This window comes from Pantherophis guttatus, chromosome 2 (assembly GCF_059756535.1).
Source record: "Pantherophis guttatus breed Tessera chromosome 2, ASM5975653v1, whole genome shotgun sequence".
Lineage (NCBI taxonomy): Eukaryota > Metazoa > Chordata > Lepidosauria > Squamata > Colubridae > Pantherophis > Pantherophis guttatus.
The window spans coordinates 121,219,917-121,246,406 of NC_142064.1; the positions used below are offsets into that span (position 1 = coordinate 121,219,917).

A 26,490-nucleotide genomic window follows, 5' to 3' on the forward strand; every position below is an offset into this window, starting at 1 on the left:
CAACACATTTTATTAGAACAACCAGACAATATGTAAATCACATTAATAGTTCAATACTTATGCTAAGTACAATAACACATGATGGTTTCATCTATTTTGTTTCCTCTCTTTTCATTCCTTTCCATCTTGTCTAAAGATTCAGATACTTTAATTAGCACACAGCACGACCTGTATAATATTTAGCTTGAGCCATTGATTTGTGATGCTAAACAGATGCAGTTCTGGTATAGGTCTCCGCTGACGTTTTCTACTTCTCCTTCCATTTCAGGTATGAGGAAGAGGAACGTATTTCAGCAGAACAAGATGGCTTCTTGCCTAATGCTGCCAGCAAGAAATTCAGCCAATTCACTGATGTAGGTGATAATGTCAGTCAGATATCTCCCAATGCAGCTGTGCAGAGTTGTGACAGAAGGCTTAACTCTTTTATATGTACTAATAAAGGAGAATAATTGTAGCTCAGTCCTTGGTGCTCTCTGAGCTTGGTTGTTTTCTTGTAGACGTTTCATTACTCAAACTAGGTAATATCATCAGTGCTAGTCAAGCATTGTGCTAGTACTAGCACTGATGAGCTCAGCAAACACCAAGGACCCATCTTTTATATGCGCAACATGATGTTGCATGCACATACTGTACAAAAGGGCAGAACTTGCAGTAGGACGGCATGACATTACTTCCATCATGAAAGCAATCAGCTTCTGTTTATTCCCATTCCTCTACTTATCCTTGAAAGTAAAATTCAAATGTCTCAGCTATTTCTTTTTTTTTTTTTAGAATTAACCATTTTTAATTTTAATAATAATAGTCTCAGCTATTTCTTAATGCAGTTTGCAAATGTCTACCAATCCAGCATGACCTAATGAAACAGGATTGAAGAATTTTCCTTGTACAAATGTCATTTATTTATTTTTACACCGGGGAGGGGGAATATCATTGCACAACTGTTGCATTGAGACATAGGATATGGTTCCCAGAATATCTCAGACTTCTACTGGATGTTGCCCATGATATGTGATGTTTCTTCTTGTTAGCATGTATATTATATCATGTACGTATTTTAGAAGTATTACCTCATTATGTTTTATTATCTATTTATATCATGGCCACATATATTTATAATTTCCAACAAGGCTTAACCAGCCCCACCTTTATAGACTTCTGTTATCTCCTGGTTCTTTTTAATTTGACTGTCATTGCTTCGGTCTGTTCATACTGAATCATCTCTTCTTTTGAGAACCATCTTTTGTTGTGTCTTAGAAGTCTTCATTCTGATATGTTCCCACATACTTGAGTCAAATGCAGACCTCCAAAAATATATGGCATAAAGTATAAATTTGTACGAATCAGACTGGTATAATGCAATATGTTGCGTCACTGTACATATAATAATTGGTAACTTTATAGGACACTCATGCAGGCCAAATGTTCTGCCACTTCAACTTTCTTTTCTGGGTGACCCTTGGATATTTAATGGTTGGTATCATTCCCCCCCTTCATCCTCATGTATTATACTTCTATTAGGATTAGTGCTTTGTTTTCCATATGGCCCAAAGGCTTTTTTCCACCCAATTTCTGAAATTTGGTTTTTGTTTTTTTTTCTTAAATCTTGGCTGCAGTTTGAGGGAAAGACTTCGTTTGGGATGTCAGTCTTTAATCTGAGCAACGCCATCATGGGGAGTGGCATCCTGGGCCTGGCCTATGCCATGAGGAATACGGGAATCACCCTCTTTGTGTGAGTGTAACTCCCACAGCATGGTACCCAGGAAAAAATCCACAATCCAAGGGGGAGGAAGCAAGTAGAAATTCAGCCACCGTTTCCACCTGTGGGTCTGCTGCTGGATGGATTGTAAGAACTAATTCCCAAGCAGGGATTGGATGGAATTCGTGAATTCAAGCAGGGTTGGACTAGAACTCACAGTCCAGATTAGGATTGGAAAGAGTTCTCTTTGTCTCCATAGAAGAGGCATTCCAGAGTTGGTCCATTTCTGTGAAAGAAGCATTGATTGGGCTGACATTCATTGTTGTCCTTCTTCCAGGATCCTTTTGATCTGCATTGCTTTGCTCTCCTCCTATTCCATTCATCTGCTGCTGAAGTGTGCTGGAGTTGTTGGTAAGTCACAGTCCAGGAGACTCCATAGTATTTGTTATGGGCCACAGAGTAAGACACTGACCTTAGCCATACTGCTCATTAGGGGTAGAAATAGAATTAATAGAATGCAGGGGTGCATTCTATTAAGGGATTTCAGAGTGGTGTTCAGAAGTTTTTGCTGTTCTTAGAATCCACACCTTCTATCAGTTTGGATCATTAAAGTCTTGTTCTCCAAGGACTGTGGCCTAACAAGAATTAGTGCAGGCTGTAGATGCCTTGAAACGTGGTTCAAGATAGAGCCTTGAAACAGGCTCAGACTTAGCCCAGACAAGCCCGAATGGCTGTGGGTATTGCCTCCTAAAGACTATGTTGATTGTCCATCCTTGGTGCAGGGGCGGGGGGGGGGCTCGCAATTTGGGTGTTCTCCTAGACTCACAGCTAAGATTAGAGCAACATCTGTCAGCTGTGGCTAGGGGGACCTTTGCACAGGTTCGCCTGGTGCACCAATTGCGACCCTACTTGGATCAGGAGGCTCTCCTCACAGTCACTCATGCCCTTGTCACCTCACGGTTAGATTATTGCAACGCGCTCTACATGGGGCTACCCTTGAAAAGTGTTCGGAGACTAGAGTTGGTCCAGAACGCAGCCACACGTGCTGTCGTGGGTGCACCTAGATACACCCACATTACACCAATTCTCCGCGAGCTGCACTGGCTTCCTATTGGTCTCCGGTCACAATTCAAGGTGTTGGTTATTACCTTTAAAACCCTACATGGCTCAGGGCCAGGTTATCTTCGAGACCGCCTTCTACCACATAGCTCCCAGCGACCGGTAAGATCCCACAGAGTTGGTCTCCTCCGGGTCCTGTCAGCTAAACAGTGCTGGCTGGCGGGCCCGTGGGGGAGGGCCTTCTCTGTGGCTGCCCCAGCTCTCTGGAACCAGTTACCTCCTGAGATCCAGACCATCCCCACCCTATTGGCCTTCCGAAAAGTGGTGAAGACCTGGCTTTTCCGGCAGGCCTGGGGCTGTTGATCTCGCTGTTGCGATCTGGCGAGATCCGGCCATGAATGGTGTGAATGGGTTTTAATTGTTTTTAATGTTTTAATTTTTAATGTTTTTATATATGGTTTTTAAATGCATTGTAAGCTGCCTTGAGTCTTCAGAGAAAGGCGGCATACAAGTTGAACAAATAAATAAATAAATGAATTTTGAAATTGATCAGTGGGACATTCAGGAAGCTGGGCTGGCATTCAAAGATGGCTCTTTTTGTTGCGCAGGCAAATTGTGGCTGAAGAGCACAATTTGTCCTTAGGCCATCATTATTGCCAAGGAGCTGCATGCTTTTTTAAAACTCAATATGTTGAGGAATGTGTCAATTCCTACTGGAACTGGATTGGCGAGTGTGTTGACTGCTAGCATAAAAGGAGCATAATTTTGAACAGTGGTTTAGATGAATGGACCGGTAATGTTAATCACCCTAGAATTACAAACCAACTTATCTGAACCCTTTCTTTCTATTTAGGAATTAGAGCATATGAACAGCTGGGATTGAAGGCCTTTGGCCATGGGGGCAAAGTGGTGGCTGGTGTCATAATCTCAATACACAACATAGGAGGTAAGGTTTCCCACTTCCCTGTTGGGTCTGAAGGGCAAACAAAGTGATGTATATTTGCATAATTTGCTGCTGCTAGTTGGGGTGCGTGTATGAAGTTCAAGGAAGAAGGCTGAGTAAGGGACTCTGGGGCATTGTGATCTTGACATCTACAAACTGATGGCGATGATGATTTTTGACCAATATCCAGTGTTCAGCCTGAGGATAAGGGTGGGTAAATCAAATGCCATCTTACTGTTTTCACTCTTCCCCAAAAAGGAAATTCAGGAGATCCTGACAGCTTTCTCTTTTCACAGCTATGTCCAGTTACTTGTTCATTGTTAAATCTGAACTGCCACTTGTGATCCAAACCTTCTTAGGGCTGACAGCAAACAATGGGTAAGCAAAACTCCCTGCTCTTCTTCCTCCTAATCACATTCTGTTTGAAATTGCACAGAACAGATGAACATGCAGCAGTTCCTCAATTGGGGGGGGGGGGAAGAAAGAAAGAAAGAAAGAAAGAAAGAAAGAAAGAAAGAAAGAAAGAAAGAAAGAAAGAAAGAAAGAGGGAGGAAGGAAGGAAGGAAGGAAGGAAGAAAAAAGGAAGGAAGAAAAAGAAAGAAAAGGAAGGAAGAGAAAGGAAGGAAGAAAGAAAAAGAAAGAAAGAAAGAAAGAAAGAAAAAGGAAGGAAGGAAGGAAGAAAGAGGAAGGAAGAAAAAGAAAGGAAGGAAGGAAGAGAAAGGAAGGAAGGAAGGAAGAAAAAGAAAGAAAGAGCTGAATTATACCACTTTCCCCATATTTGACACTATTTGTTGGAGTGTAATCCACATCATCTCAAGTCAACACATAGATAGTGCTAGTGGAAGTTGTAATCCATATTAGGGGAGGTTAAATTATATGCTTGCCTGCAAAAAGAATGACAAAGAAGCCTACAGGTAGTTTCTATTGTTTTGGTATTTTCCAGGGTCAAATGTTTAATTAGGCATTGCTGCTACCCTTGGGCATTCTTCAGCCATAGCATGCTAAATCTAGGGTGATTTCAAGTTGAAAACTTCCTGGATTTTGACAATGTCCAGCATTTTAATTATTCACCAAACATGCTTAACCTGTTCACTGAGTTGATCCATTTATTGTGTTTGCACAGTAAATAAACGAACCTAAACTCTCTAAATAGGTTGGATTCACATAATATATTAAGGCACCAGAAAACCTAAACAAGATAAATTCTAATCAAGCTTAGCATATTGGATGAATGGATCTACTATCTGATCTAGTTAAGTTAGTTTTGTGACCTCCAGATAAAACCCAACCAGATCCACAATTATTTCAGGACTTGAACTCTTAATGATCTTCCCTTATGGCACTAGTTTATGGTCATTGTGACCTAAAATGAAATTAGAGATAGTATGTATGTGAGGACCACGCCTCTTTCCCCTCCTCCTCTTTCACTCTGCGGCAGCCCTTTTTTTTCAGAGCTGTTCTAAGGGATTTCTGAATAGTATTATGGAAGGAAGCAGCTGGTCTTTTTGGCTAATTTTTCCTTCTATAAATGGATCTTCTGGGGCTTGGTGCCTTATTCACATTCCTCCCCTGATCAAGAGAATTTGGGACCAAGCCACAATGCTCTGTTGCTTGCAGGACTTAAACACCCCCCCCCCCCCGAAACAAGTGGGGGAAGGAGATACAGAGATTATTCCCTTGTGGATCATAAATTGTCCCCTGAGTTTCCATTTAGGGGCGGAAAAGAATTTCACCACAAATTCTGGTGGAACGCTATTAGATGTCATCTTGAGGCATATGTTAGCATTAAAATCCACTAGTATTTGTCTTACTCCCCTACAAGTTGACAACCATGTCTGAAAGATATATGTTGTTGAAAGTTGGAAAGAAAAAGGGGCAACTATATTTAAAGGAGATTTATTGTTGGAATATCCATTTAAAAAGCTTGTGTCGAAGAACAAAAGAAGTGAGAATTTTTTGTGGGTTATTTTAAAAATGTTACTAAGCAATATGCGTTCATGTGTTGTGTAAAATTGGGAAGATATTTAAAAGCATTCCTATGTTACAAGATGCTGTAAGATTAAAAAGTTATGACATTTTTGTGTGTACTATTTTAAACTAAAAAAAGTTGTTGAACTGGAATATTGCCATATTATCACAGACAGTAAAATGGACAGAGTTTCTAGAGTAGATTTATAAATGTCAAAATACAACTGTGTGATGCTATCTCATTTTTTTCAGCTTTAAATCAGATAAATGGAAGTGAAGCCACATTTCAACTTTACCTGTATATCTTTAAAAAAAATCCCTGTTTTTCATATGGACTGAGGTAAAGATGGAACAGAAAAAGATCTGTAAAGTAGCCTTCAAACTTAAATTAGGTTATGTCAATACCATTGCACCCCAGTTCTTAGCATGTTAATCTACTTTAACTGATCTCATAAAGGTTTGTCATTAAAAGTTCCATTATGAATGACAGATTATTTCTTTATTACAAGCAGAATATCACAATTTTCATATTAGGATATTATAATGGATTCAGGACAGTGAGTGGTTGTAACATTTGAACATTCTCAAATGACTTATTTTTAATAATGAATCAAACATTTATGAGCATGCTTATAGAGTAAAGCAGCGGTCTCCAATCTTTCCGGCTTTGCAGACTGGCAGGCAGGAGAGAGGATGGTTCCACGATATCAGCATTCCAAGTTATACACCCATAGAAAAGAGAACTCCGAGGCAGGCATATTCCTCAAAGAGCAATTTATTGGATACATCATATTGGCACAACTGGTGAAAGCTGACTCTAAAAGTTCCCTTGGCTTTCACCTAAATAAAAGTAAAAGTCCCCCCCCCCCCCCAGGTTACTGGTCACACTGTCCAATCCAGTTGCTGTCGGATTGCTTGGTTTGCTCACGCCTCCTCTGGCCAGCCACCTGTGAGAATGTCCTTAGTTCCCACAGGAAAACTGTATTGTTTTGGCTACAAAACCCCATCTAACTATTTCCCCCCACCCTCTTTTGTGTGGCAACCCTGAAAGCCTCCAAGATGACTTCAGCCAGATTCACTTCAGGGTTGACACGTGAATGGCAGGGGAGCATGTGGGTGTACAGAGCTCCATGCAAGTGGACTTGTGTGCACGCTCACCTGCCATTTCCACGGGCCAGTTCTGAACGGGCCACAGCTCGGTAGTGGGACATGGCACTGGGGTTGGGGACCTCTGGAGTAAAGAGAGGGTGGTTAGGATGGAAGAAAGTTTAAGGAAGAAATCTGCCTACCTACAGGAACAGAGAAGAGTTTGTTTCCTTGTAATAAAATACTTAACAGATTGGTTGGGCACTGCTGAAACTCTGCAAGTAACCAGAAAAGAAATGACATAGTGCAAGAGAAGTCTCAAGTCACTTTGGTCATTCACTGCTCACTTATTTACATATTGTCATGCTTCTGAATGGCTTCTGAATTTCTGGCCAATCCCATGAGGACTAACTGTAAACAGATACAAATTGTGGTCATTGGTAGATAAGTGTTATTTCTACCCCAGCAGTTCCTCTCAAGCGTTTCCTAACCTTGGCACCCTGCAAATGCATGGATGTCAGCTGTAAAAATTCTTAGCAACAGCTGCATTGGCTGGAGAATTTTGGGATTTGAAGTTCATGTACTTGGAGATAATTCAAGATGGGAAAAATGACCTTTTGGTGTCTTTTATACTCTTGTAGAGTCAATTTGGTGTAGTGGTTAAGGCAACAGGCTAGAAATCTGGAGACTCTGCCTTAGACACAAAGTTAACTGGGCTAGTCACTTTCTCTCAGCCTTAGGAAGGAGACAATAGCAAACACTTCTGAATAACCTTGCCAAGAAAACTATGGTGACTTGCCCAAGCTGTTTGAGAATTGGACACAGCTGGATGAGAGAAAAGAAAAATACTCTCTTATTATTGAATCCTCTATCCTTGATTCCTCTGGACGACTGTCAATTGTTGTTATTGGTAATAATGACCTAGTGGGGCTGACACCTACATCTTGCCTTAATAGGGACACAGTTCTTTTCCATGTACAAAGTACAGCATCTGTAGAGTTCATTTTTGAGGTTTTTTTAAAAAAAAATAGGGCAGGTAGCATTTGGCTAGTTATATTTGCTAACTAAAATATATACAGATTTAAATTTGGGAAGAAAAATGTCAAATATCCAGATGCAAAAGTGTACTCCATGCTTTTCAGTCCATATTAAAAAGGATTTTTTTAAAAGATAAAAGGATGAAAAAAGATGGCACCTGCCAAGAGTCAGTCAATCAGTCTGTTTGTCTGTCAATACACAAGCTCTTCTTCTTCTTCTTCTTCTTCTTTTTGCTACTGTTCACTATCTCTGTATGTGTGAGAGAGAAAGAAGAATGAGGTAACTATAACGTTCATGGATTCATCCAACTGTGGTGCTTTATTTTCAGCGAATGGTACATGAACGGGCAAATTTTAATAGTTGTCGTCAGCATTAGTGTCATCCTGCCCTTGGCTCTGATGAAACATTTAGGTAAGTGACAGAAAGTGTTTGTCCTGTGTTCTGCTTGTGCGTGCTTGGATAAATATTGCCTGATCATGTATGTACTTTTTTGCGTCACTGCTGGATTTCTACCTTAGAGTTCAAGGCAAGATTGTGTCATTTCAGTCTATGAGTTGAGGCATATACAACAGTGCTACCCCCAACTGGAAGAAATCAGCATTGCTTCCTATGAAGATCTTCTGTTGACATTGATCTTGCAATCTATTGTTGCAGAGAATTATTTAGACCACAGAAGAATATTAGCAGAAAAACAATATTCCATAGTGGTTTTTTTCCCCAGTATGTGCATTGCTAAATTCAATTGCATTGAGTTTCCAAATTGGATTTTTGATGGAATTTAAACTGTGAGCTCAAATCTGATACATCTAAATTAATTCAATTCATCAGAGCTGACAGAAGATTTTCACCTGCCTGGGTGTACTTGCATTTTTATCATCTGATTAAATAAATTAATACAATCATGGAATATAAGGGTTAAAAACGTTCTGGGAAGAACCTCTAATCCAATCTCTCACTAAATGTAGTAATCCAATACAATGGCACTGAATTGGTCCAGTTTGAATTTAGTTGATCACCCATGTTGTAAACTTAATATTCAAAATTAAATCAATCCTTCCGTACCCAATCAACAATTATGCAGTTTATGTAATAAATAAATGTAAATTGAACAAAGCCCAATATGTCAATTTGATAAACATATACTTAAAAAGTGCATTTTTTTCTGGTTGCTTTGTTATTTCTGTTTTCTACATTGGAATTTGCTGCTTGCAATTGTTAAACATCCTCCCAGGCTGAACTCTGCACTTTCTCCCAAATTTTCCCTATAATATAGATGTTGAATTTGAGAAGGGCATTGCATCAATTTAGAACTAAGGACGCTGTCCAAGTTGTATTATTTTAAGAGCAGATATATGGCTTTCTTTTCCATATTTAGCTCTCTTTGCTGTAAAATCTTTTGAGAGGCTTTTTATCAAGATCCTGTATATAAAATTGATGCAATTCCTTTGTTCCCTTCCTTTTCCCCTACAGGTTATCTTGGTTACACCAGTGGACTCTCACTCACCTGTATGTGTTTCTTTCTCATCTCGGTGAGTTACATAATTCCCAGAAACTCTGGCTTCTCCCAGAAAGAAAAGGTGCCAGATTTAAATAGGAAATATGTGCCACAATTCTTTAAGAGGTTTTCAATCAGAATAGAGCTGGAAAGGACCTTGGAGGTCGTCTAGTCCAACTCCCTACTCAAGCAGGAGACTCTATACCATTTCAGAGAAGTGGCTGCCCAGGCTTTTCTTAAAAACCTCCAGTGATGAAGCTACAACTTCTGAAGGCAAGCTGTTCCACTGTTTAATTGTCCTCAATGTTAGGAAGTTTCTCCTTAATTCCAGATTGCTTCTCTCCTTGATTAGTGTCCATCCATTGTTTCTTGTCTTGCCTTCTGGTGCTTTGGAAAAGGCACAGCTTGGAAAAGGTGTACAGTTGCTGCCTTTTTTTTTTTTTTTTTTGCTGTTTTATCTCTCATTCACTCTTTCCTGATGCTCACCATCCATTTTCCATTCCTACCACAAAGGTAATTTACAAGAAATTCCAGATCCCTTGTCCTTTCAATGATACTATGGTGGTCAATTGCACCATGGAGTCCAGTCATGATACCTGTAGTGCTGAAGTCTTTCCTCTCAATTCTCAGGTTAGTATGAAAGTATCTGAATCTAGTGAAATTGAACACGGTTAAGAGTCACGGTAGAACAGGGAAATGCAATTTGGGTATATGAGGCCTACAGAATCTGCTGGTGCAAGTGTATTAATGGACTTTTGTCTGCTACCCTGTTCTAATCACATAGTAAGTTTTGTGCCGGAAGGTACTTGAAGCTCAATCTTTATGGGCTTAGTCCAGCATCTTAATCTCTATAGCACATTGCTTTCCCCCCTTTCTTTTATTGAAGTACATCTAGTACTAAAGTCACTGGGATTGGAGGGGGGGGGGGCAGGCAATAGGATTCCCACATTATTCCTAGTAATTGTACCCATATTACAGATTTTCTTTGAGAAGGGGAACAATATTCTGCAAGTATAAAATTCTTTGGTAACTTCTGAAGAAGCTCTTTAGGTTATACCCAGATTTTTCAGGGGTGCATGTAGCAGGTTGTGTACTTACATAACAAATCAGGAAGAAACTGTGAAGTTGATAAAGGTAGAAAAAACAATTGATAGGATAGAATTTTCTTGTTCCCATTTTTCCTGTAAAAATATATACTGTAATGTATTAATAATTCAAAATTACAATATACATTTATAAAAACAAACCCTGCTTTCTAATTTTACTAATAAGATTTTCAGTAAAATAGTTCTACTGCTCTGTATTTACTCATAACCAATATATGTGTGTCTTATGTGTCTTGCTCCCTTGGAAAGGGTTCGTAATCTTGGCGTCCTCCTCGATTCACGGCTGTCTTTAGTGGACCATCTAACGGCCGTGACAAGGGGGACATTTGCACAGGTTCACCTGGTGCGTCAGTTATGCCCTTTTCTAGACAGGGACGCCCTCCGTACGGTCACTCATGCTCTCATTATCTCTCGGTTGGATTACTGCAATGCCCTCTACATGGGGCTGCCCTTGGGGTGCACCCAGAGGCTCCAACTGGTCCAGAATGTGGCCGCGCGAGTAGTTACGGGTGCGTCCCGCTACTCCCATATAACACCACTATTGCGCGAGCTGTACTGGTTGCCGGTGGTCCTCCGGATCCGCTTCAAGGTGCTGGTACTCACCTATAAAGCCCTTCATGGCATGGGCCCGGGTATTTGCAGGATCACCTCCTACTGGCCTCCCACCGCCCAGTGCGCTCACATAGGGCTGCCCTCCTCCGGGTCCCCTCGGCCAGACAGTGTCGGCTGGCGGTCCCCAGGATGAGGGCGTTCTCTGTGGTCGCACCGACCCTCTGGAATAGGTTGCCCACCGGGCTCCGGACGGCCCCCGACCTTCCGCACCGACCTAAAGACTTGGCTCTTTCAGCAACTTCCCTGATCTGCCATGGATTTTAATTTGGGGATTTGGGGATTTTAATTGGTTTTAATATTATTTAATTTTTATCTATTGTCGGGTTGTTTTATTGTTGTGAGCCGCCCCGAGTCCTACGGGAGAAGGGCGGCATATAAATCTGACATATAAATAAATAATAAATAAAATAAATATGTGCAAGAAAGAGCAATCTAGAAATTCTGAGTTCCAGACCTTCTGCTTAGAACAAAAACTGAACTGTTTTTCTTTTTCTAGACTGCGTACGCAATCCCCATCTTGGCATTTGCCTTTGTTTGCCATCCAGAAGTGCTTCCTATTTACACCGAGCTGCGCAGGTGAGAAAACTTGACAGCATCAATGGAAAGGTTCTGAATTTTCTGAAAGAATATGTGGAATAGCAGAAGGACAATATGCAAAATAGTTTGAACTTTGTGGAGAAAAAAATGCTAAAAAATAGCAATAGCACTTAGACTTAGACTTATATACCGCTTTACAGTGCTTTACAGCCCTCTCTAAGCGGTTTACAGAGTCCGCATATTTCCCCCAACAATCTGGATGCTCAGTTTACCCGCCTCAGAAGGAGGGAAGGCTAAGTCAACCTTGAGCCTGGTTAGATTTGAACTGCCAAATTATAGGCAACCAGCAGTCAGCAGAAATAGCCTACAGTACTGCACTCTTAACTACTGCACCACTACGACTCATAGATTCACTTAGTCATGTTCCCAATGAAAAGTGGGAAGGGCAGTGCTGGATGGGGAAGAAACAGACATGGTTAGATGCACTATTCCTAGTTTTCCAGTGTTATACCTTTCAGATTTGTGATCTACAATGTTTGTTGTCCCTAATCTGTTAGGGATTATGGGAATTATTGTTACAGCAGATTTGAGGATAATACATTGGAAAAGGCTCAAATGAAATACTTTTCTTTCGGACCCTTTCAATTATGATGGGGGAACAGGAAGATAGAATGGAAGAAACACAGGAGAGCAAATTCCATCTTCTTAAACTTGGGAGGTTATTGGGGGCTAGTGCTTTCACAGCACACCCCACACATCTGCTTCAGTCATTGTATGTGTGGTCATGACTTTGGGGAATGTCATTATTCCCTGAGAAAGATAGCCCCGATCCCCGACTGATTTGACGAAACAAAACAAAATTGTCTAGGATGTGGTGTTTTTATATAACATCTACCAAAATGTCTCTTGCACTAAAAAAATAAAATAAAAATAAAACTACAGTGGTCTTTGTCAGGTAAGCAGCAGCTTCATGCCTCACATGTAGTTGGTTGCTGAGAGATGCAGCAGGACCTCAAAAATCCAGAGTTGTGGCCAGATGGACCAAGCTCAAGATTGTGAAATGCAGATCAGAAATAGGCCAGCAAAGTATGCACTGGTGATAGAAAGGGTAATAAAATGGAGGGTATTCCCCCCTGTTCTTTCAAGGTAAATGAACATAACCTGCAATAACTGTTGGGGGAGTTCCAAACAGTGAAGTCCTAAGTGCTATCAGTCCAAAGACAACTAGTTCATTTTTCCTGCTTTGTGGGTGTTTTATTTTATAAATGGAAAAAGAAAAGAAAGCATGCCAAAGCCTAGATGGGCAGCAGCTATTGAACACTGTCATTTGGACCCCACTTTCCACCCTGGCTGAATTCCAAGAACAAGCAGAGGGATTGTTAATGGGACTGTGGATTGTGTGTTTTGTTCACTGAAACACTGATGTGGAGGGCAAGTCTAGCAGGCACTGAGGAGAAGACGAAGGATTTGCTTACAAGAAGCTGAAGATGCGTTGTTCCCTGCAGAAAATAAAGCCTCTGGCTAGCAGTTTGGTAAACCACCCTTGATTCTGGAATAGTAATTTGGATTTCTGGATTTCAATATAGTACCAGGTAGAATGGAGATCTGGGGTTATGGAATGGAGTAGAAACATGTAGCATGGAGGAGAAGGCCCTCATGGGAGCACACTTGAGGACTTGGTAGGTTTCAGCAGCAAAGATTAGAAGCTCAAACTTCTGATTTGGTCTACCAACTCACTCATCCATTCTGTGAAGGAACTGGAGACCTAATTAAGTTTTAATGAGGTCTGAAATTTGTGTCTTGCTTAGGGCTTCAAAGCGTCGAATGCAGACTGTAGCCAATGTCTCCATCCTGGCCATGTTTTCCATGTATCTGCTGACAGCTATCTTTGGTTACCTCACCTTTTATGGTAAGGGACAGTTCCTCTCAGGAGGTACTATTGGGGGTGCCACTTAATTCTCTTTCATACACAGGAAAGGAAGAACTTCCCTCTTTGGTTGACCTCCATAGCTACAAGAGGTATGATGCTTAATTGTTACATGTTGCCTTTGAGTGTAGTCCTTCCATTTATATATGCAGAAGACAGACTGGAAATAAAAGAGACAAAGTATAAGCATAAAGCAATTAAAAATAACTAATATTTTCTCTGATTAAAACATATAATAGAACTGAGAGGATTTTTTAAATTTTCCATGAAAATCATGGAAGGAAAAAATATCTACTACCTATACCCGTGATGGCAAACCTATGGCATGCGTGCCACAGGTGGCACATGGAGCCATATCTGTGGGCACGCGAGCGTTGCCTAGCTCAGCTCCAGTGCACATGCATGGCTGGCCAGTTGATTTTTGGGCCTTCTGGGCCCACCGGAAGTCGGGAAATGGGCCGTTTCCGGCCTCCAGAGGGCCTCCGGGATGGGTGGAGAAGGCCGTTTTCACCCTCCCCAGGCTCCAAGAAAGACTCTGGAGCTTGGGGAGGGCGAAAAACGGGCCTGCCGAGCCCACCGATAACTTTTTTGCCGTCACGTGCTAAAAGCGAGGGGAGCGCGGGGGGCATTGAATTATGAGTGTGGGCATGCACACACGCGACACCCCTCCCTGCTCCCCCTGCTTTTGCCATGCGACGGCAAAAAGGTTAGCCATCACTGACCTATACCCTTCAACTTTCTTTAAGAAGCAAAAATGTCGTAAATGGATCTTCATTCCCAAGGATGGAAGAGATTTCTCAGCTGGCTTCACAGAGCTTTCTCAAGACATTTGAGAGAAGAAATGAATTCCCATTTGCATTGGTTGAGTCGGTTTTTCAGAACAGCTACCTCTAATGGACTACCCTTCCCCAATAGGAACATATTTGGAAAGGAGAGGAACATTTCAGAAGCCCATTTCAGAAGTCACACTTCTGTAGAGATGTGAAATACTCCTTTTTATATTGGATAAGCTATATATAATTTTTATTTTTATTTATATTTATATTTTTATTTATATTATTTATATTTATATTTATATTTATATTTATATATATTTATATATATATATATATATATATATATATATATATATATATATATATATATATATATATATATTATTTATTTATTAGTTCAATTTATATGCCGCCCTCCTCCGAAGACTCAGGGCGGCTTACAATGCACTTATAGCAATAGCCTTCATTCTTTTGTATATACCTGCTTATTAGGGCTTTTGGCCCCCCATAAGTGGTATTTCTACAAAGTCAGCTTATTGCCCCCACAATCCGGGTCCTCAATTTACCTATCTCAGAAGGATGGAAGGCTGAGTCAACCTTGAGCCTGGTGAGATTTGAACTCGCATTAATTGCAGGCAGCTGGCAGCTAAGTGCTACATAACAGCACTTAGTCTGCTGCACCACCAAGGCTCTTAGTATTTTTGTATGTTATGCTTCCTCCCTTGGCATCTTCTTTTTCTATGCAAAAGCTGAAATAAAAGGAGTACATATGTCATGGGGATTTTTTTAACATGCAAGCAATAGGATAAAAATACCCTCTTAAGAATGTGTATATATCATAACTGTCAGATCCAATGGCAACATGACCTGCTTCCAGCTGGTTTCTAAGACATTTCTTGTTCTGATTGTTCTCCATGTAGTTCCATCTTTGGACTAAAAAGGCAGCACACAGACTGAATTTGTTTCTTGAGGATGTTTCTATTTGAACCGTTCCTCACATTAAAAATACATAGTCCTTTTAAAAGAGGACAGGAAAGATACTGCAGATCACTCACATCCATATCTCACAGACTTTGCAGTGAGACGTTCATGAGTATTCAGTGAAGTGTCTGGTGCCTTTCATTCTCCAACTAAAAATACACCTTTCTGAACCTTGTGTAACAAGAGCAGTAGTTGTGTTTTTAAAACTTGTACCAAGAACATTGACATTTAAACACTTTGTCTCTGGGGAATTAATATAACAAAGAACATCAAATTAAAACAGGACATTTGGATTTTAAACACATTTTAAAGCATAGGTGAAGAACAAGTAGGGGGAAACCCATATACAGTTACCATATATTAAGGCAATTGAAATTCTAAACCATTTATACATTTTATCAATATCTTTTTAATACAGTGGAACCCCTGAAACAGGCCAAGCTTGTATTGATTTGCAGAGGGTAGCAACTACATGAAGAAGTTGCTTTACTTAATGAAGAAGTAAAAGATCAGAGAAAGGCAGAATATGCAAAAGCTACAGTGGAAGTTGTGTTTGTTTACAATGCTTGTAAAGATTCCATGATTTCAGAGCCTCATCTGGAAGTGCTAGTGTCTGAAAATATTCTCTTAAATCCCAGGGTTACACAGTAGTGGCCAAAATTGTGGAAACATTTTGGGAAAAGTGTATTTTTGAGATTTGATGGCTAATAACACTACTTTTTTGGGGAGTTTCAAGATAATTATATTCCACTGTTGGAATGGCCTGGGAATAGCCCAGACCTTAACCCAATTGAAAATCTATGGAGCCGACTAAAGAAACTTGTTAATCAGAAGCGACCTAGCAATAAAACCCAGTTAATAGAAGCAATCATTCAATCTTGGCTTCACATTATAACACCTGCAGAACTAAAAGACTTGGTTCACTCCATGGGAAGACATTGTAAGCTGTAATTCATGCTAAAGGTTACCCAACTAAGTATTAACTGACATGGTGATAATTTTTGTATATCTTATTTTTTTCTACGTGTTTCACTTTTCTTCTTTATACTGTAACTGCTATTCTAATAGCAAATCCTTCATGAAAGTTATTGTATTACATTCTTGATTAAATTATCTTTCCATTGATACATAATTTTATGGTACTACTCCAAAAAAAAGTGGTGTTATTAGCTAGTTTTAGAAAATACACTTTTCTCAAAAGGTTTCCACAATTTTGGCCACTACTGTATATAAAAATTACAGGAGAGTTAAAGACCTGGGAGTTTTGTTCCTTTTTTTCCCCAAAATCTTACAGCAAAAGAGGAGCTGCCTTTTAATGGTCAAGGGTCATAAGTAATATTGAGGCTGGGGCAGAGGGCCACAAAGGGATTGGGGTTGCATCTCATATGTCAGCAAGACTGAGTTTGGAGAGTTTCTTTCTCTGTTTATTTGTTGAGCTGTGACTACATACTTCAGGGTTTGCATGAAAATTTTGTTCTGTTCCTCGTCTCAAAAGAATGGGAGAATGAACTTTCAGTAACCTGATCCAAAGGGGATTCCATAGACACCCCTCCAAAGGAAATTAAGGGAACACCTGGAGCTCTGAGCCACAAGTATTCCACTCCTATTCTACAGCCTCCTTCTTTCTTATATCTAAATGCCTTCCTTCTGTTTTTGCCAGGGAATGTTGAAGCAGAGATGTTGCATACCTACATCAGAGTTGACCCTCTAGACAAGCTTATACTTTCTGTGCGATTGGCTGTACTCCTAGCTGTGACCCTCACTGTGCCAGTGGTTCTGTTCCCGGTAAGATCTTTCTCTCCCATTGTATCTTATAGTAGTTTACCACCATGCCTCCTTATTTATTTATTTATTTATTTATTTATTTATTTATTTATTTATTTATTTATTTATTTATTTATTTTTGAATTTGTATACCGCCCTTCTCCCTGAGGACTCAGGGCGGTGAACAGCCAAATAAAAACATCAAATACAAATATTAAAATAAGTTAAAAATATATATATAAATTTGGCCCCCTTAATTAAAACAATAAACAAAACAAAACAATTAAAAACACTTAAAAAGGAATTAGGCCAGCCCGGCTTGTTGAAAAAAGAAGGTTTTAAGGGCACGGCGGAAGGCACTGAGGTCATGGATTCTCCTTATCTCTGGGGGCAGCTGATTCCAGAGGGTAGGTGCCCCCACAGAGAAGGCCCTCCCCCTGGGGGTCACCAGCCTGCATTGTTTGGCTGATGGCACCCCGAGGAGGCCCTCTCTGTGGGAGCGCACGGGTCGGTGGGAGGTCGTCGGTGGCAGTAGGCGGTCTCGAAGATAACTAGGCCCTATGCCATGGAGCGCTTTAAAGGTGATAACCAACACCTTGAAGCGCACCCGGAAGACCACTGGGAGCCAGTGCAGCTCACGCAGGAGCGGTGTTACATGGGAGCGCCATGCTGCTCCCGTCACTACCCGCGCTGCTGCGTTCTGGACCAGTTGGAGCCTCCGGGTGCTCTTCAAGGGGAGCCCCATGTAGAGAGCGTTACAGTAATCAAGGCGAGAGGTCACGAGGGCATGAGTGACTGTGCACAGGGAATCCCGATCAAGAAAGGGCCGCAACTGGCGAATCAGGCGAACCTGATAAAAGGTCCCCCTGGTTACAGCCGTCAGATGTTCCTCCAAGGACAGCTGCGTATCCAGGAGGACTCCCAGATTGCGAGCCCTCTCTGTGGGGGCCAAAGACCCGCCCCCAATAGTCAGTGATGGAGTCAACTGACTATATCGGGATGCCGGGAACCACAGCCACTCAGTCTTGGAAGGGTTGAGCTTGAGCCTGTTCCTCCCCATCCAGATCCGTACAGCCTCCAGGCACTGGGACATCACTTCAAGGGCATCATTGGGGTGGCCTGGGGTGGAAATGTACAGCTGAGTGTCCTTAATCCCAGGTCAGCGAGCTCTGTGTGATTGCTCTCTTTTCTGCTCTTCAACTCGAGTGTCAAATTTGGAATTGGCAAATTTAAGCCACTCATAATGGGAATGGGTCTATATAATTTTTATTGTGTCTAAATTTGTGGAGCACAATACTTACAAATATTCTTGCCATGTTTTATCCTGCTTTCTTTTCCCATCCTATTTCTGCATTGTAAGCTCATTGTAATCAAGGGCCTTAATTCTTACCCTGAGACATAAACAGCCAAAAGGCAGAAAGGCTAATAATAAAATGCAAACAACCATTGTAGTTTATTAGAATGATACAAGCAGCTTCGTGTAGAGTATTTTCATAATGATAGCTCTGCAAGGTAGGCTAAATTGTTATCTGCAATAAGAAACGTGAATGGAGAAGAAGTAATGAAACTTTACATAGTTTTCAAGTTAACTATGCTTCCTCTGAAATGCCATAAGTTTAGGAAAGCGGTTAACCAGGAATGTTTTGAGATAACAAACTGCACCACCAAATAGTAAACCACCAAATAGTAGCCTAGCCTATGAACTGAAGTTATCTGATTTGAGGTCCAGCCCAGAAAATTAATAGTCCTTGCTTAGTGACTGCCATGTACAACAACTGTTTGTAATTACAACAGAATGAAAAAGTAACTTTGCAACCAAGCCTCACATTTATGACCTCAGGTCTGTAAAAGAAAGGAAAGCTGAAGTAAGATCATAAGTATAGTCGCAGTTTCATTTAGTAACCACTTCGCTTAATGACTGATTTGCCAATCCCAACTGTGGTCTAAACTAAACTAACTAAACTACCTGTAATTGACTAAACTAAGATTCAGTTAATCATGGGAAAAGGATGTTGTGTGAACCAAATAGTATACTTCAATTTCCAAATCGACAATTATTTATATATGTAAAGCAGGTATCTCTCTACATAAATCTCTTTGCTAAAGCCACCCTGTACTCCTAGATCCGCAGAGCCATCCAGCACTTGCTATTCCCCAAGAAAGATTTCAGTTGGATCCGTCACGTCATCATTGCCTTCTGCCTACTTTTCATTGTCAACCTCCTTGTCATTTTTGTGCCAAACATCAAGGATATTTTTGGAGTCATTGGTAAGCATGGGACACTTTTCTACCTATGTGAGATTGAATTGTAGCAGTGGATTTACTGCCAATGCTGTATTGGATATTTTCATGAGCTGAACGAACAGAATTTTCAGCAACCCAGTTCTAGGAACAGGTAGCCTCTTCATTCTTCACTAACATGAAATATGTAATAGTCAAGTTCACAGATTGCATTCATTTGAACTATGGTTTGTTTAAAAGAATATATTGAAAATCTTGCATACATTGACTATGGAAGTCTTTGCCTAGCATTTTATAAATAGGGATCCAATAACTGCACTCAATTGAATAGGGAAAAATGTCTAACAGAATATATAGAAGTAAAATAAGAATTCATTCAGACCACAAGATGGCGCTGATCTGCTACCAACAAAAGTATCTCGCTTTTAAGAGATCAGTAGGGGGGAATCTCTGTTTGGTTCAAACCAACAGAAAAGACATGCCTTTAAACTATGCACACATAAAACAATGATTGAGCTTTTTGTAGTTCTCACTACGCCTTTATTTTATTTCCAGCCAAGAAATAGATCTGTGCATCAGATTTTTCCGTTTCTGATTCAATTTATTTGATTTACAATTCAATTTCATTTCAATTCATGATTTCTTTTTTTATTTTCTGCAAGTTCCAAGGATTAATTGGGAAGTGAAGAATGATCTTTGCTTTCTCTTCTCCATTGTCAATCAATGTCAAGGTAGTCTTCCTTGCCCCCAAAATCCCAAATTCTCCTGGAGAAAGAGGGAAAGGGGAGATTTTGCTTTTGCATAGCGCCAAAGCCCATAACTAGGGAACGATATGTATTAGGTGTATCTGAGCCAATCTGGTATTAGGGCTGAGAGGGGAGCTGTCGCATTGTGAATGCTGGGTGGTTATTCACAACATCTGTGTATTTTTTTCTCAGGCGCCACATCAGCCCCCAGTCTCATCTTCATCCTTCCTAGCATTTTCTACATCCGAATTATCCCCAATGAAAAAGAACCACTACGATCAAGACCCAAAATCCAGGTATTGGCTATTGGCTACTAGAGAATTGGACAAAGGCTTTCTTAAAGGCTTAGTGCAAGAGGCCAGCAGATTGGAGCTTATTCGGGAATGTGGGTTTCTGTCCAGGCTCCTTTGATTTTCTCAATCTTTAATCACTGCAACAAGATGAGGTGGTAGTTTTGTGCCCAGAATTAGCATGGAGGCATGGAGAGGCATTTTTGGAAGCTAAGGCTGTTGAACCCAAGGTAGTTGGGAAGTTGCTGGACAGATGGGATAAGGAATGTTTTCTTAGAGATTTTGTTTGGGTTCCTGGGGGCTTAGGGGTCCTCTTGTTCCCTCCTGAAAACTGAAAAAAGAGAAGATTATTACGAGGAATACTGATTCATGAATGCCTTTCTTCCTCCACAGGCTGCGTGTTTTGCTGCCCTTGGTTTCATTTTCATGGTGATGAGCCTCACTTTTATCATCGTCGACTGGGTAACCACAGGGAAGAGTTCTGGAGTGAGTCACTAGCGAAGCCCACTCCTCACCCCAAGAGACCAGGTGGTTCTAACCAGGGAGACCATTCAGTGCCAGCGAAACAGTGGTGCCTTTTGCTGTTTATCCTCACTCATCCTGGAGACACCATAATTACCTGTCCATCACTTTGGAGAAGTGTTGGAAGCCACCCCTTTGGTGCTATGGCAATGCAAAGTAATTTGGAACATCTCCGGGGCTTCACTACAGCCCTTCTAAGATCTAGGCCTCTAAATGAGAGCCTCTGAATTTAAGCTCCCTTCATTTTGCTGGCTCCTATGGTAGCAGCATTATTTTCCTGGCCTTCATTTTGTTTTTTCTCCCTGGCAATATTGTGCCATCATCAACAATTGCATGTCTCGGCAAAACCACATGGGGGGTTTGGTTTGGGTTTTCTTTGCCCAGGATTATCGTGCTGCCTCTCAACAAGGCTTATTTTGGCTTTTTTCCCCCCATTCTCCTCTTCCTCCTTCACCTCCATTGCCATGGAAGGAATTTCAGGCTGGTTTGTCCTCATTTGTCACTGAACCAAAGGGTGTCTTGATTGTGACTCCTTATCCTTTGTTATCCAACATGGAAGAGGGTGGGGGCTGGTTGCTATGGAGGCATAGTGTCTGATATCACTCAGTCTCCTGCCTGATATCACTTAAGACCGCAGCAATGATACCAACTGACAGCGAAGGAAATGCCATGCCTGGATGGGTGTGATCAAAGCAACAGACAATCTAATTTATTTGCTCTTATTTAATTTCGACCTGGCTACCAGACCAAAGAATATAAATAACATAGCCATCCTAATGCCTGTTTAACCCATGCCACGATTCCAGGTTTTTCTGACATAGATGAGGTCTGGGAATCGAGGGAGGAAGGAGAACTAGGGACCCCGGAATCCTGGAAATTTTCTCCCACCTAAAGAGGCAGAGCAGAATGGATCATGTCGGTACAGCAGGAGACTCAACAACTCACTGCTAGTGGGAAGGGAAAGCAAGTCCCTCAAATTATGGGAGAATGTTGTTTGCTGTCTCCTGTCTCTGAATGATGCTAGGTTTTTTTCTGAGGCTATCCAGAAAAGTTAATTCTACATACACTACAACACCATCTGGTGATTTCCCATTGGTGCATCTCCCTGGGCCGCAGGGATTAAATTTCTAAGTGCTGCATCTGAGTTTAGGATTCCATTTCTGAAGTATCTGGATGTGAATCTGCTCTTATGGCTGAATCTGTTCTTATTGGCTTGGTTAACTTCAAATGGTGCTGATAATGCAAAGCGATAAGAGCCTGGATTGAAAATTGTTGAAAAGACACTAGGAAAAAAAATACTAACAGAGAGTCTGTACAGGTAGTCCTCAACTTACAACCACAATTGAGGCCAAAATTTATGTTGCTTAGTGAGAAATTTGCTAAGTGAGTTTTGCCCCATTTTATGACCTTTCTTGCCATATTTGTTGTTAAATTAGTAACACAAATGGTTAAGTGAATCTGATTTTCCCATTGACTTTACTTGTCAGAAGATTTGTAAAAGGTGATTACATGACCCCAGCACACTGCAACAATCATAAATGTGATTGTCATTTATGTGAGTCAGTTGTCAAGTATCCGAATATAAATCATGAGACCATGGGGTAGCTGCAATGGTCTAAGTGTGAAAAATAAGTCACTTTGTTCAGTGCCGTTGTAACTTTGAATGTTCACTAAGTGAAGTGTTGTAAGTTGAGCACTACCTGTATTTGCACAATATACTTAACCAGGCCAATTACAAATCTAATGGCTGAATTTGCATAAAATGCTACACATGATTAGTTTTTTGTGGCTTTACTATGTTGCGTAAACCCAACTAGTTAGTTTAGGGCTCAGTGTGTATGTGAAAATGAGTTAATTGAGAAAATAAATTAATTAAGTGACCAGTTTAAGTGTGATACAAGTCAGCAAGGCATCCCTAGATATTTTTCTCCTTTGAAACTGACTCACCAGTTTTGTTTTTCCCCAACATCTGTACAGTGATGTCTTAAATCTTTGTCCACCAGTATTTTCCCTATGTAATTACTGCTTTTTTCAGTTCAGAGATACTGAAGTGGAAGTTAGAGAACAATGGTAGGTTAGTTTTGCTAATTATGGATCACCTTTCGTCTGCCTGAACAGGTGTAGTTTTGTTATGTGCAATGAAACTATTAAGGAATTTAACAAGTAAGACTGCATCTGTATTTCCACACATATCTTTCCTGTCATCTTCATGGTCACTGACATGAATCTTTTGAATTGCACTTTTCAGAATTTTTAAAAATATTCTCTCTCCCCATCCTTCCCACCACAATAGCACTTACATGTAAAGATAGTTTAACAAAACTAAATACTGCTATTCTAGCAGAACATGCCACTTTATTTTTGTATTTTGAGACGCTTATGTGTAATTCACCTTTTTGAGTCATTGAATTAGTCACGTTAAAAGGTGTCATAGTAAAAACATGGAAAAGTGTTAAAAAAAGCTTTTAAGTTGAAAATTGATACTTTCCTGTGAATCGTTAGTCCTATAATTCTGAAGATTAAACACCCCCTGAATTATGGATCTTTCATTGCAATTTTGCATGTCTCTTGACAGTGAAAGGGTGGAAACTAAATCTTTTGGTAGGAAGGTAGTAAGCCCAGCCTGACAAAGACAATTTCTGTTCCATTATTCATCTTTTTTTAAAATCTCTAGTTATTTGGTATCTTTCTGCATTTTATTCCTCTTTTTATTTATCTTTTCCTTATACAGAAATGACAAAAATTATTCTTTATTTTAGGTGTACATTTCATCAAGTGTTAATACTTCTTGTAGCAATGCCTGATTGCTAATTGCTTGCTTACACTTAAAGGTTATCTTTTTAAATGCACTTATATGACATCTCTGATAAAAACTATTTAATGAAAGAAAGCCTGTTAGATCTAAACTTGGTCCGCTGTCAGAACTCTCAGGAATGTTCCTCTTTCTATAGAAATTCTCTTGTAATCTGAACCTTTGGCTTGGGTCATAGCCTTTGAAACAGAAAACAAATTTGATCTGACATCTGCACAAGACCCTTAATCTTGACTCTTATTATACCACAAATACCTCAGTGTGATTTTGAAAATGAAAGAGAATGGAAGGGTTCCTTTGACCACCCTATCTCTAGTTTATGTAATAAGTTCTGCATTATCTACATTTATTCTTCAGATTTTTTTTTTAGCTTTTATTTGCTGCTGCTTGTTTATCTATCTCTACTTAAAGAACTGTTAAGGATTCAATATTTTCTTTCCATTGAGAAGATGAGATTCTGGAGGATCTAATTGAATGATAATGAGTTCCTTTAGATAATAGTTATGCATTTTCTTCCGAGCAACATAAATCGCACATCGTAGCTTTGCTCTGCTGATTGCCATGTGCTAAATAAATAAATAAATCTGATGATCTAATTTGAAAAGGAAATGCTCTTAGAAATACATCAATGTGGTACACATATTGTCCAGAACAATATTCATTATTTGTGCTGCTACATACTTAGACAGTACATGGAGCAGCTCTCTGCCTTTAAAAGTTGACAGATGGAAAACTTAGATTAAATTAGAAGTGGCTTGTATCTTTACAAAAGGGTGCATATGTTCAGCAAAAATGAGAGCACTGTTCCAAGGTAGTAATACTACTAGGGCTGTGCCTCTTTAAATGCTTTCCCTCCACCCACCCATCCATCTGTAAAGTATACATGAGTTAACTTCAAATGGTTTAAAATGTGCTGAGATAGAGTCTGTAAATAGAGATCTAATCATTGGAAATCCTGCTGGTACATTATAATAATTATCCAAACAATTTCAGCAATATTATCTTATTCTTTGGTCATTCCAGAGGGAACACCCCTAGCTTCCCCCCCCCCCCACATAATCTATTTCATCATTCATTTTGTCTTTTCCTGTTAGAATGAGAAATTGTCATAAGACTTTGTTTAGATCATACTTTCTAATGTACTCAAAACTTACAATCATGGCCAGAATATTCTGTTTATTTAATTTGTATAGTGTATTACAAAGTAAGCCCCATGTTTGGTACCTTTATTTTCTGCTACATATCTGGTAATATACATTGAACTTTGAAATTCTAAACAGATTCATTACTTGGAGTGATATTCAATTAATCCTTCCCAATTGTGGAACAAACTTCATCCGTAGAACAAGCACAATATCAAAATCTGTTTCTGAACACAGGGCAAAGGAGGTAGAAGAATTCTGAAGTGGAGGGTGGCTTGTACAACATAGGAAGCAGAAACACTCAAATTGAAGTTTTGCATAAAGAGGGGGGGGCATCTTTTGCTGAACCTGGTTGTCCTATTGCTGCTCATTGTTTATCAGATTCTGAGGAGGAGCAACTTCACACAATGTAATTGACCTGTGCTGCTTCAGAACCAATGCCACTGAGTGTCATGCTGCTCCCGTTTAATGGGTAAATAAATGCCTGAGCTTTTTTGCTTTTCTTGGCTTACTAGCTTTGAATTCACAAGCTCACTATAAGGTGGTCAGATGCAAAACAGGTCCTAATAGCATGTAAAAGAGAAATTCATTATAAAAGAATTGTTGCTGACACTCCAGTGCAGCTATTTCAAACTTTCTTGCAGCCAGCTGCCTGCACTACATGCATGCTTGTAAGCATCTGAGGAGAAACTGAGGTCATTTCCTCACTAATGACTTGAAGCATGCTTACAGCATCACCAAACTACAGTGATAGAAGGCCTATTAGGGAACAATAATGGTTGGATGATTCTAGTAGGCAGTTGCTAGTGGGGGGGAGAGGTGGCTTAGCAACTGCAGCCATTTCCTTCTAGCCCAGCTGTAATTCAAAGTAGTGAGAATGCAAGGTAGAACATCTAGTAGAGCAGAATTCACAATTGAGCCCCTGGCTTGGAAACCTGATACCTTCTGGGAGACTTTGACTCTCCGCTGACCTGTGGAAATCCACACCTTAATTTCTTATCCAAATGAAATAAGTACCTCACTGCAACACTTCTACCCCACTAGGATCTGGATGGCCTCAGCTTTTTTACTTCTTTGTTTTTTCATTAAATGGGGCTGGCTTTCTGCTTGGAATAGTAATGGGATTCAGATTTAAGGGAGGAGGGAACACATTCAAAATGTGAACTTGATATAAGGACACAGTATTTGTATAATTTTGGTATTCAATAAAGAACTGTTGGCCTTGTACTGTGTATTCAATTTGTTTTTAATATTTAGAAATTCTTTATCCGACTTGGACATGATGGTTTTATATGTGTCTGTATGCTCATTTATGTGTGAAAACATATGCCTTTTTATTGCGATACCTGCTATAAGTAATGCTTGTTTAGCAACCACAATGGGGACCCAGCAACTCAGTTCTTCTGCAAAATGGTCGTTTATGAAATCAGTTGTGCTTATGATCTTACTTCAGCTTTCCTTTGCTTCAGACTTGGAAATGTAGTAAATGTGAGGATTGGTTGCTTTTTCAACACCATCATAGCTGTGAATGATTGTTAAATGAGGCAGTGACTAAATGAGGAATATCAGTATAGAAATGTTTAAAGAAGAAGGGGAGACTCAGATTCAGTTGTATCTTCTGGATTTTGTGTTCTTTACATATCCCAATCACTGTCCAGTTCAGCACAGGTCTCATTTCTTATATTCTTGGTGAAATATTTAAGAACTGTTTCACCTACAGCCCACTGTACTGTTCCTATGCCTGGATCA

General features: G+C 40.1%; 1 protein-coding gene across 5 annotated transcripts in view; it reads left to right on the forward strand.

The window, feature by feature from the left end:
• The window catches only part of SLC38A5 (solute carrier family 38 member 5), a 47,561-nt gene extending 21,593 nt beyond the window's left edge, over nt 1-25,968 (forward strand). For all 5 annotated transcript variants that reach the window (XM_034434025.3, XM_034434024.3, XM_034434026.3 and 2 more), the window contains 14 exons: nt 269-353; nt 1,614-1,729; nt 2,034-2,107; nt 3,609-3,701; nt 3,995-4,076; nt 8,119-8,201; nt 9,261-9,319; nt 9,799-9,915; nt 11,500-11,579; nt 13,349-13,449; nt 16,885-17,009; nt 19,112-19,256; nt 20,168-20,271; nt 20,659-25,968. In XM_034434025.3, coding sequence (XP_034289916.2) covers nt 269-353; nt 1,614-1,729; nt 2,034-2,107; nt 3,609-3,701; nt 3,995-4,076; nt 8,119-8,201; nt 9,261-9,319; nt 9,799-9,915; nt 11,500-11,579; nt 13,349-13,449; nt 16,885-17,009; nt 19,112-19,256; nt 20,168-20,271; nt 20,659-20,763 — 1,369 coding nt within the window. In that variant the 3' untranslated portion in view covers nt 20,764-25,968. The remainder of the gene's footprint in view (nt 1-268; nt 354-1,613; nt 1,730-2,033; nt 2,108-3,608; nt 3,702-3,994; nt 4,077-8,118; nt 8,202-9,260; nt 9,320-9,798; nt 9,916-11,499; nt 11,580-13,348; nt 13,450-16,884; nt 17,010-19,111; nt 19,257-20,167; nt 20,272-20,658) is intronic.
• The last annotated feature ends 522 nt before the right edge of the window (nt 25,969-26,490 follow it).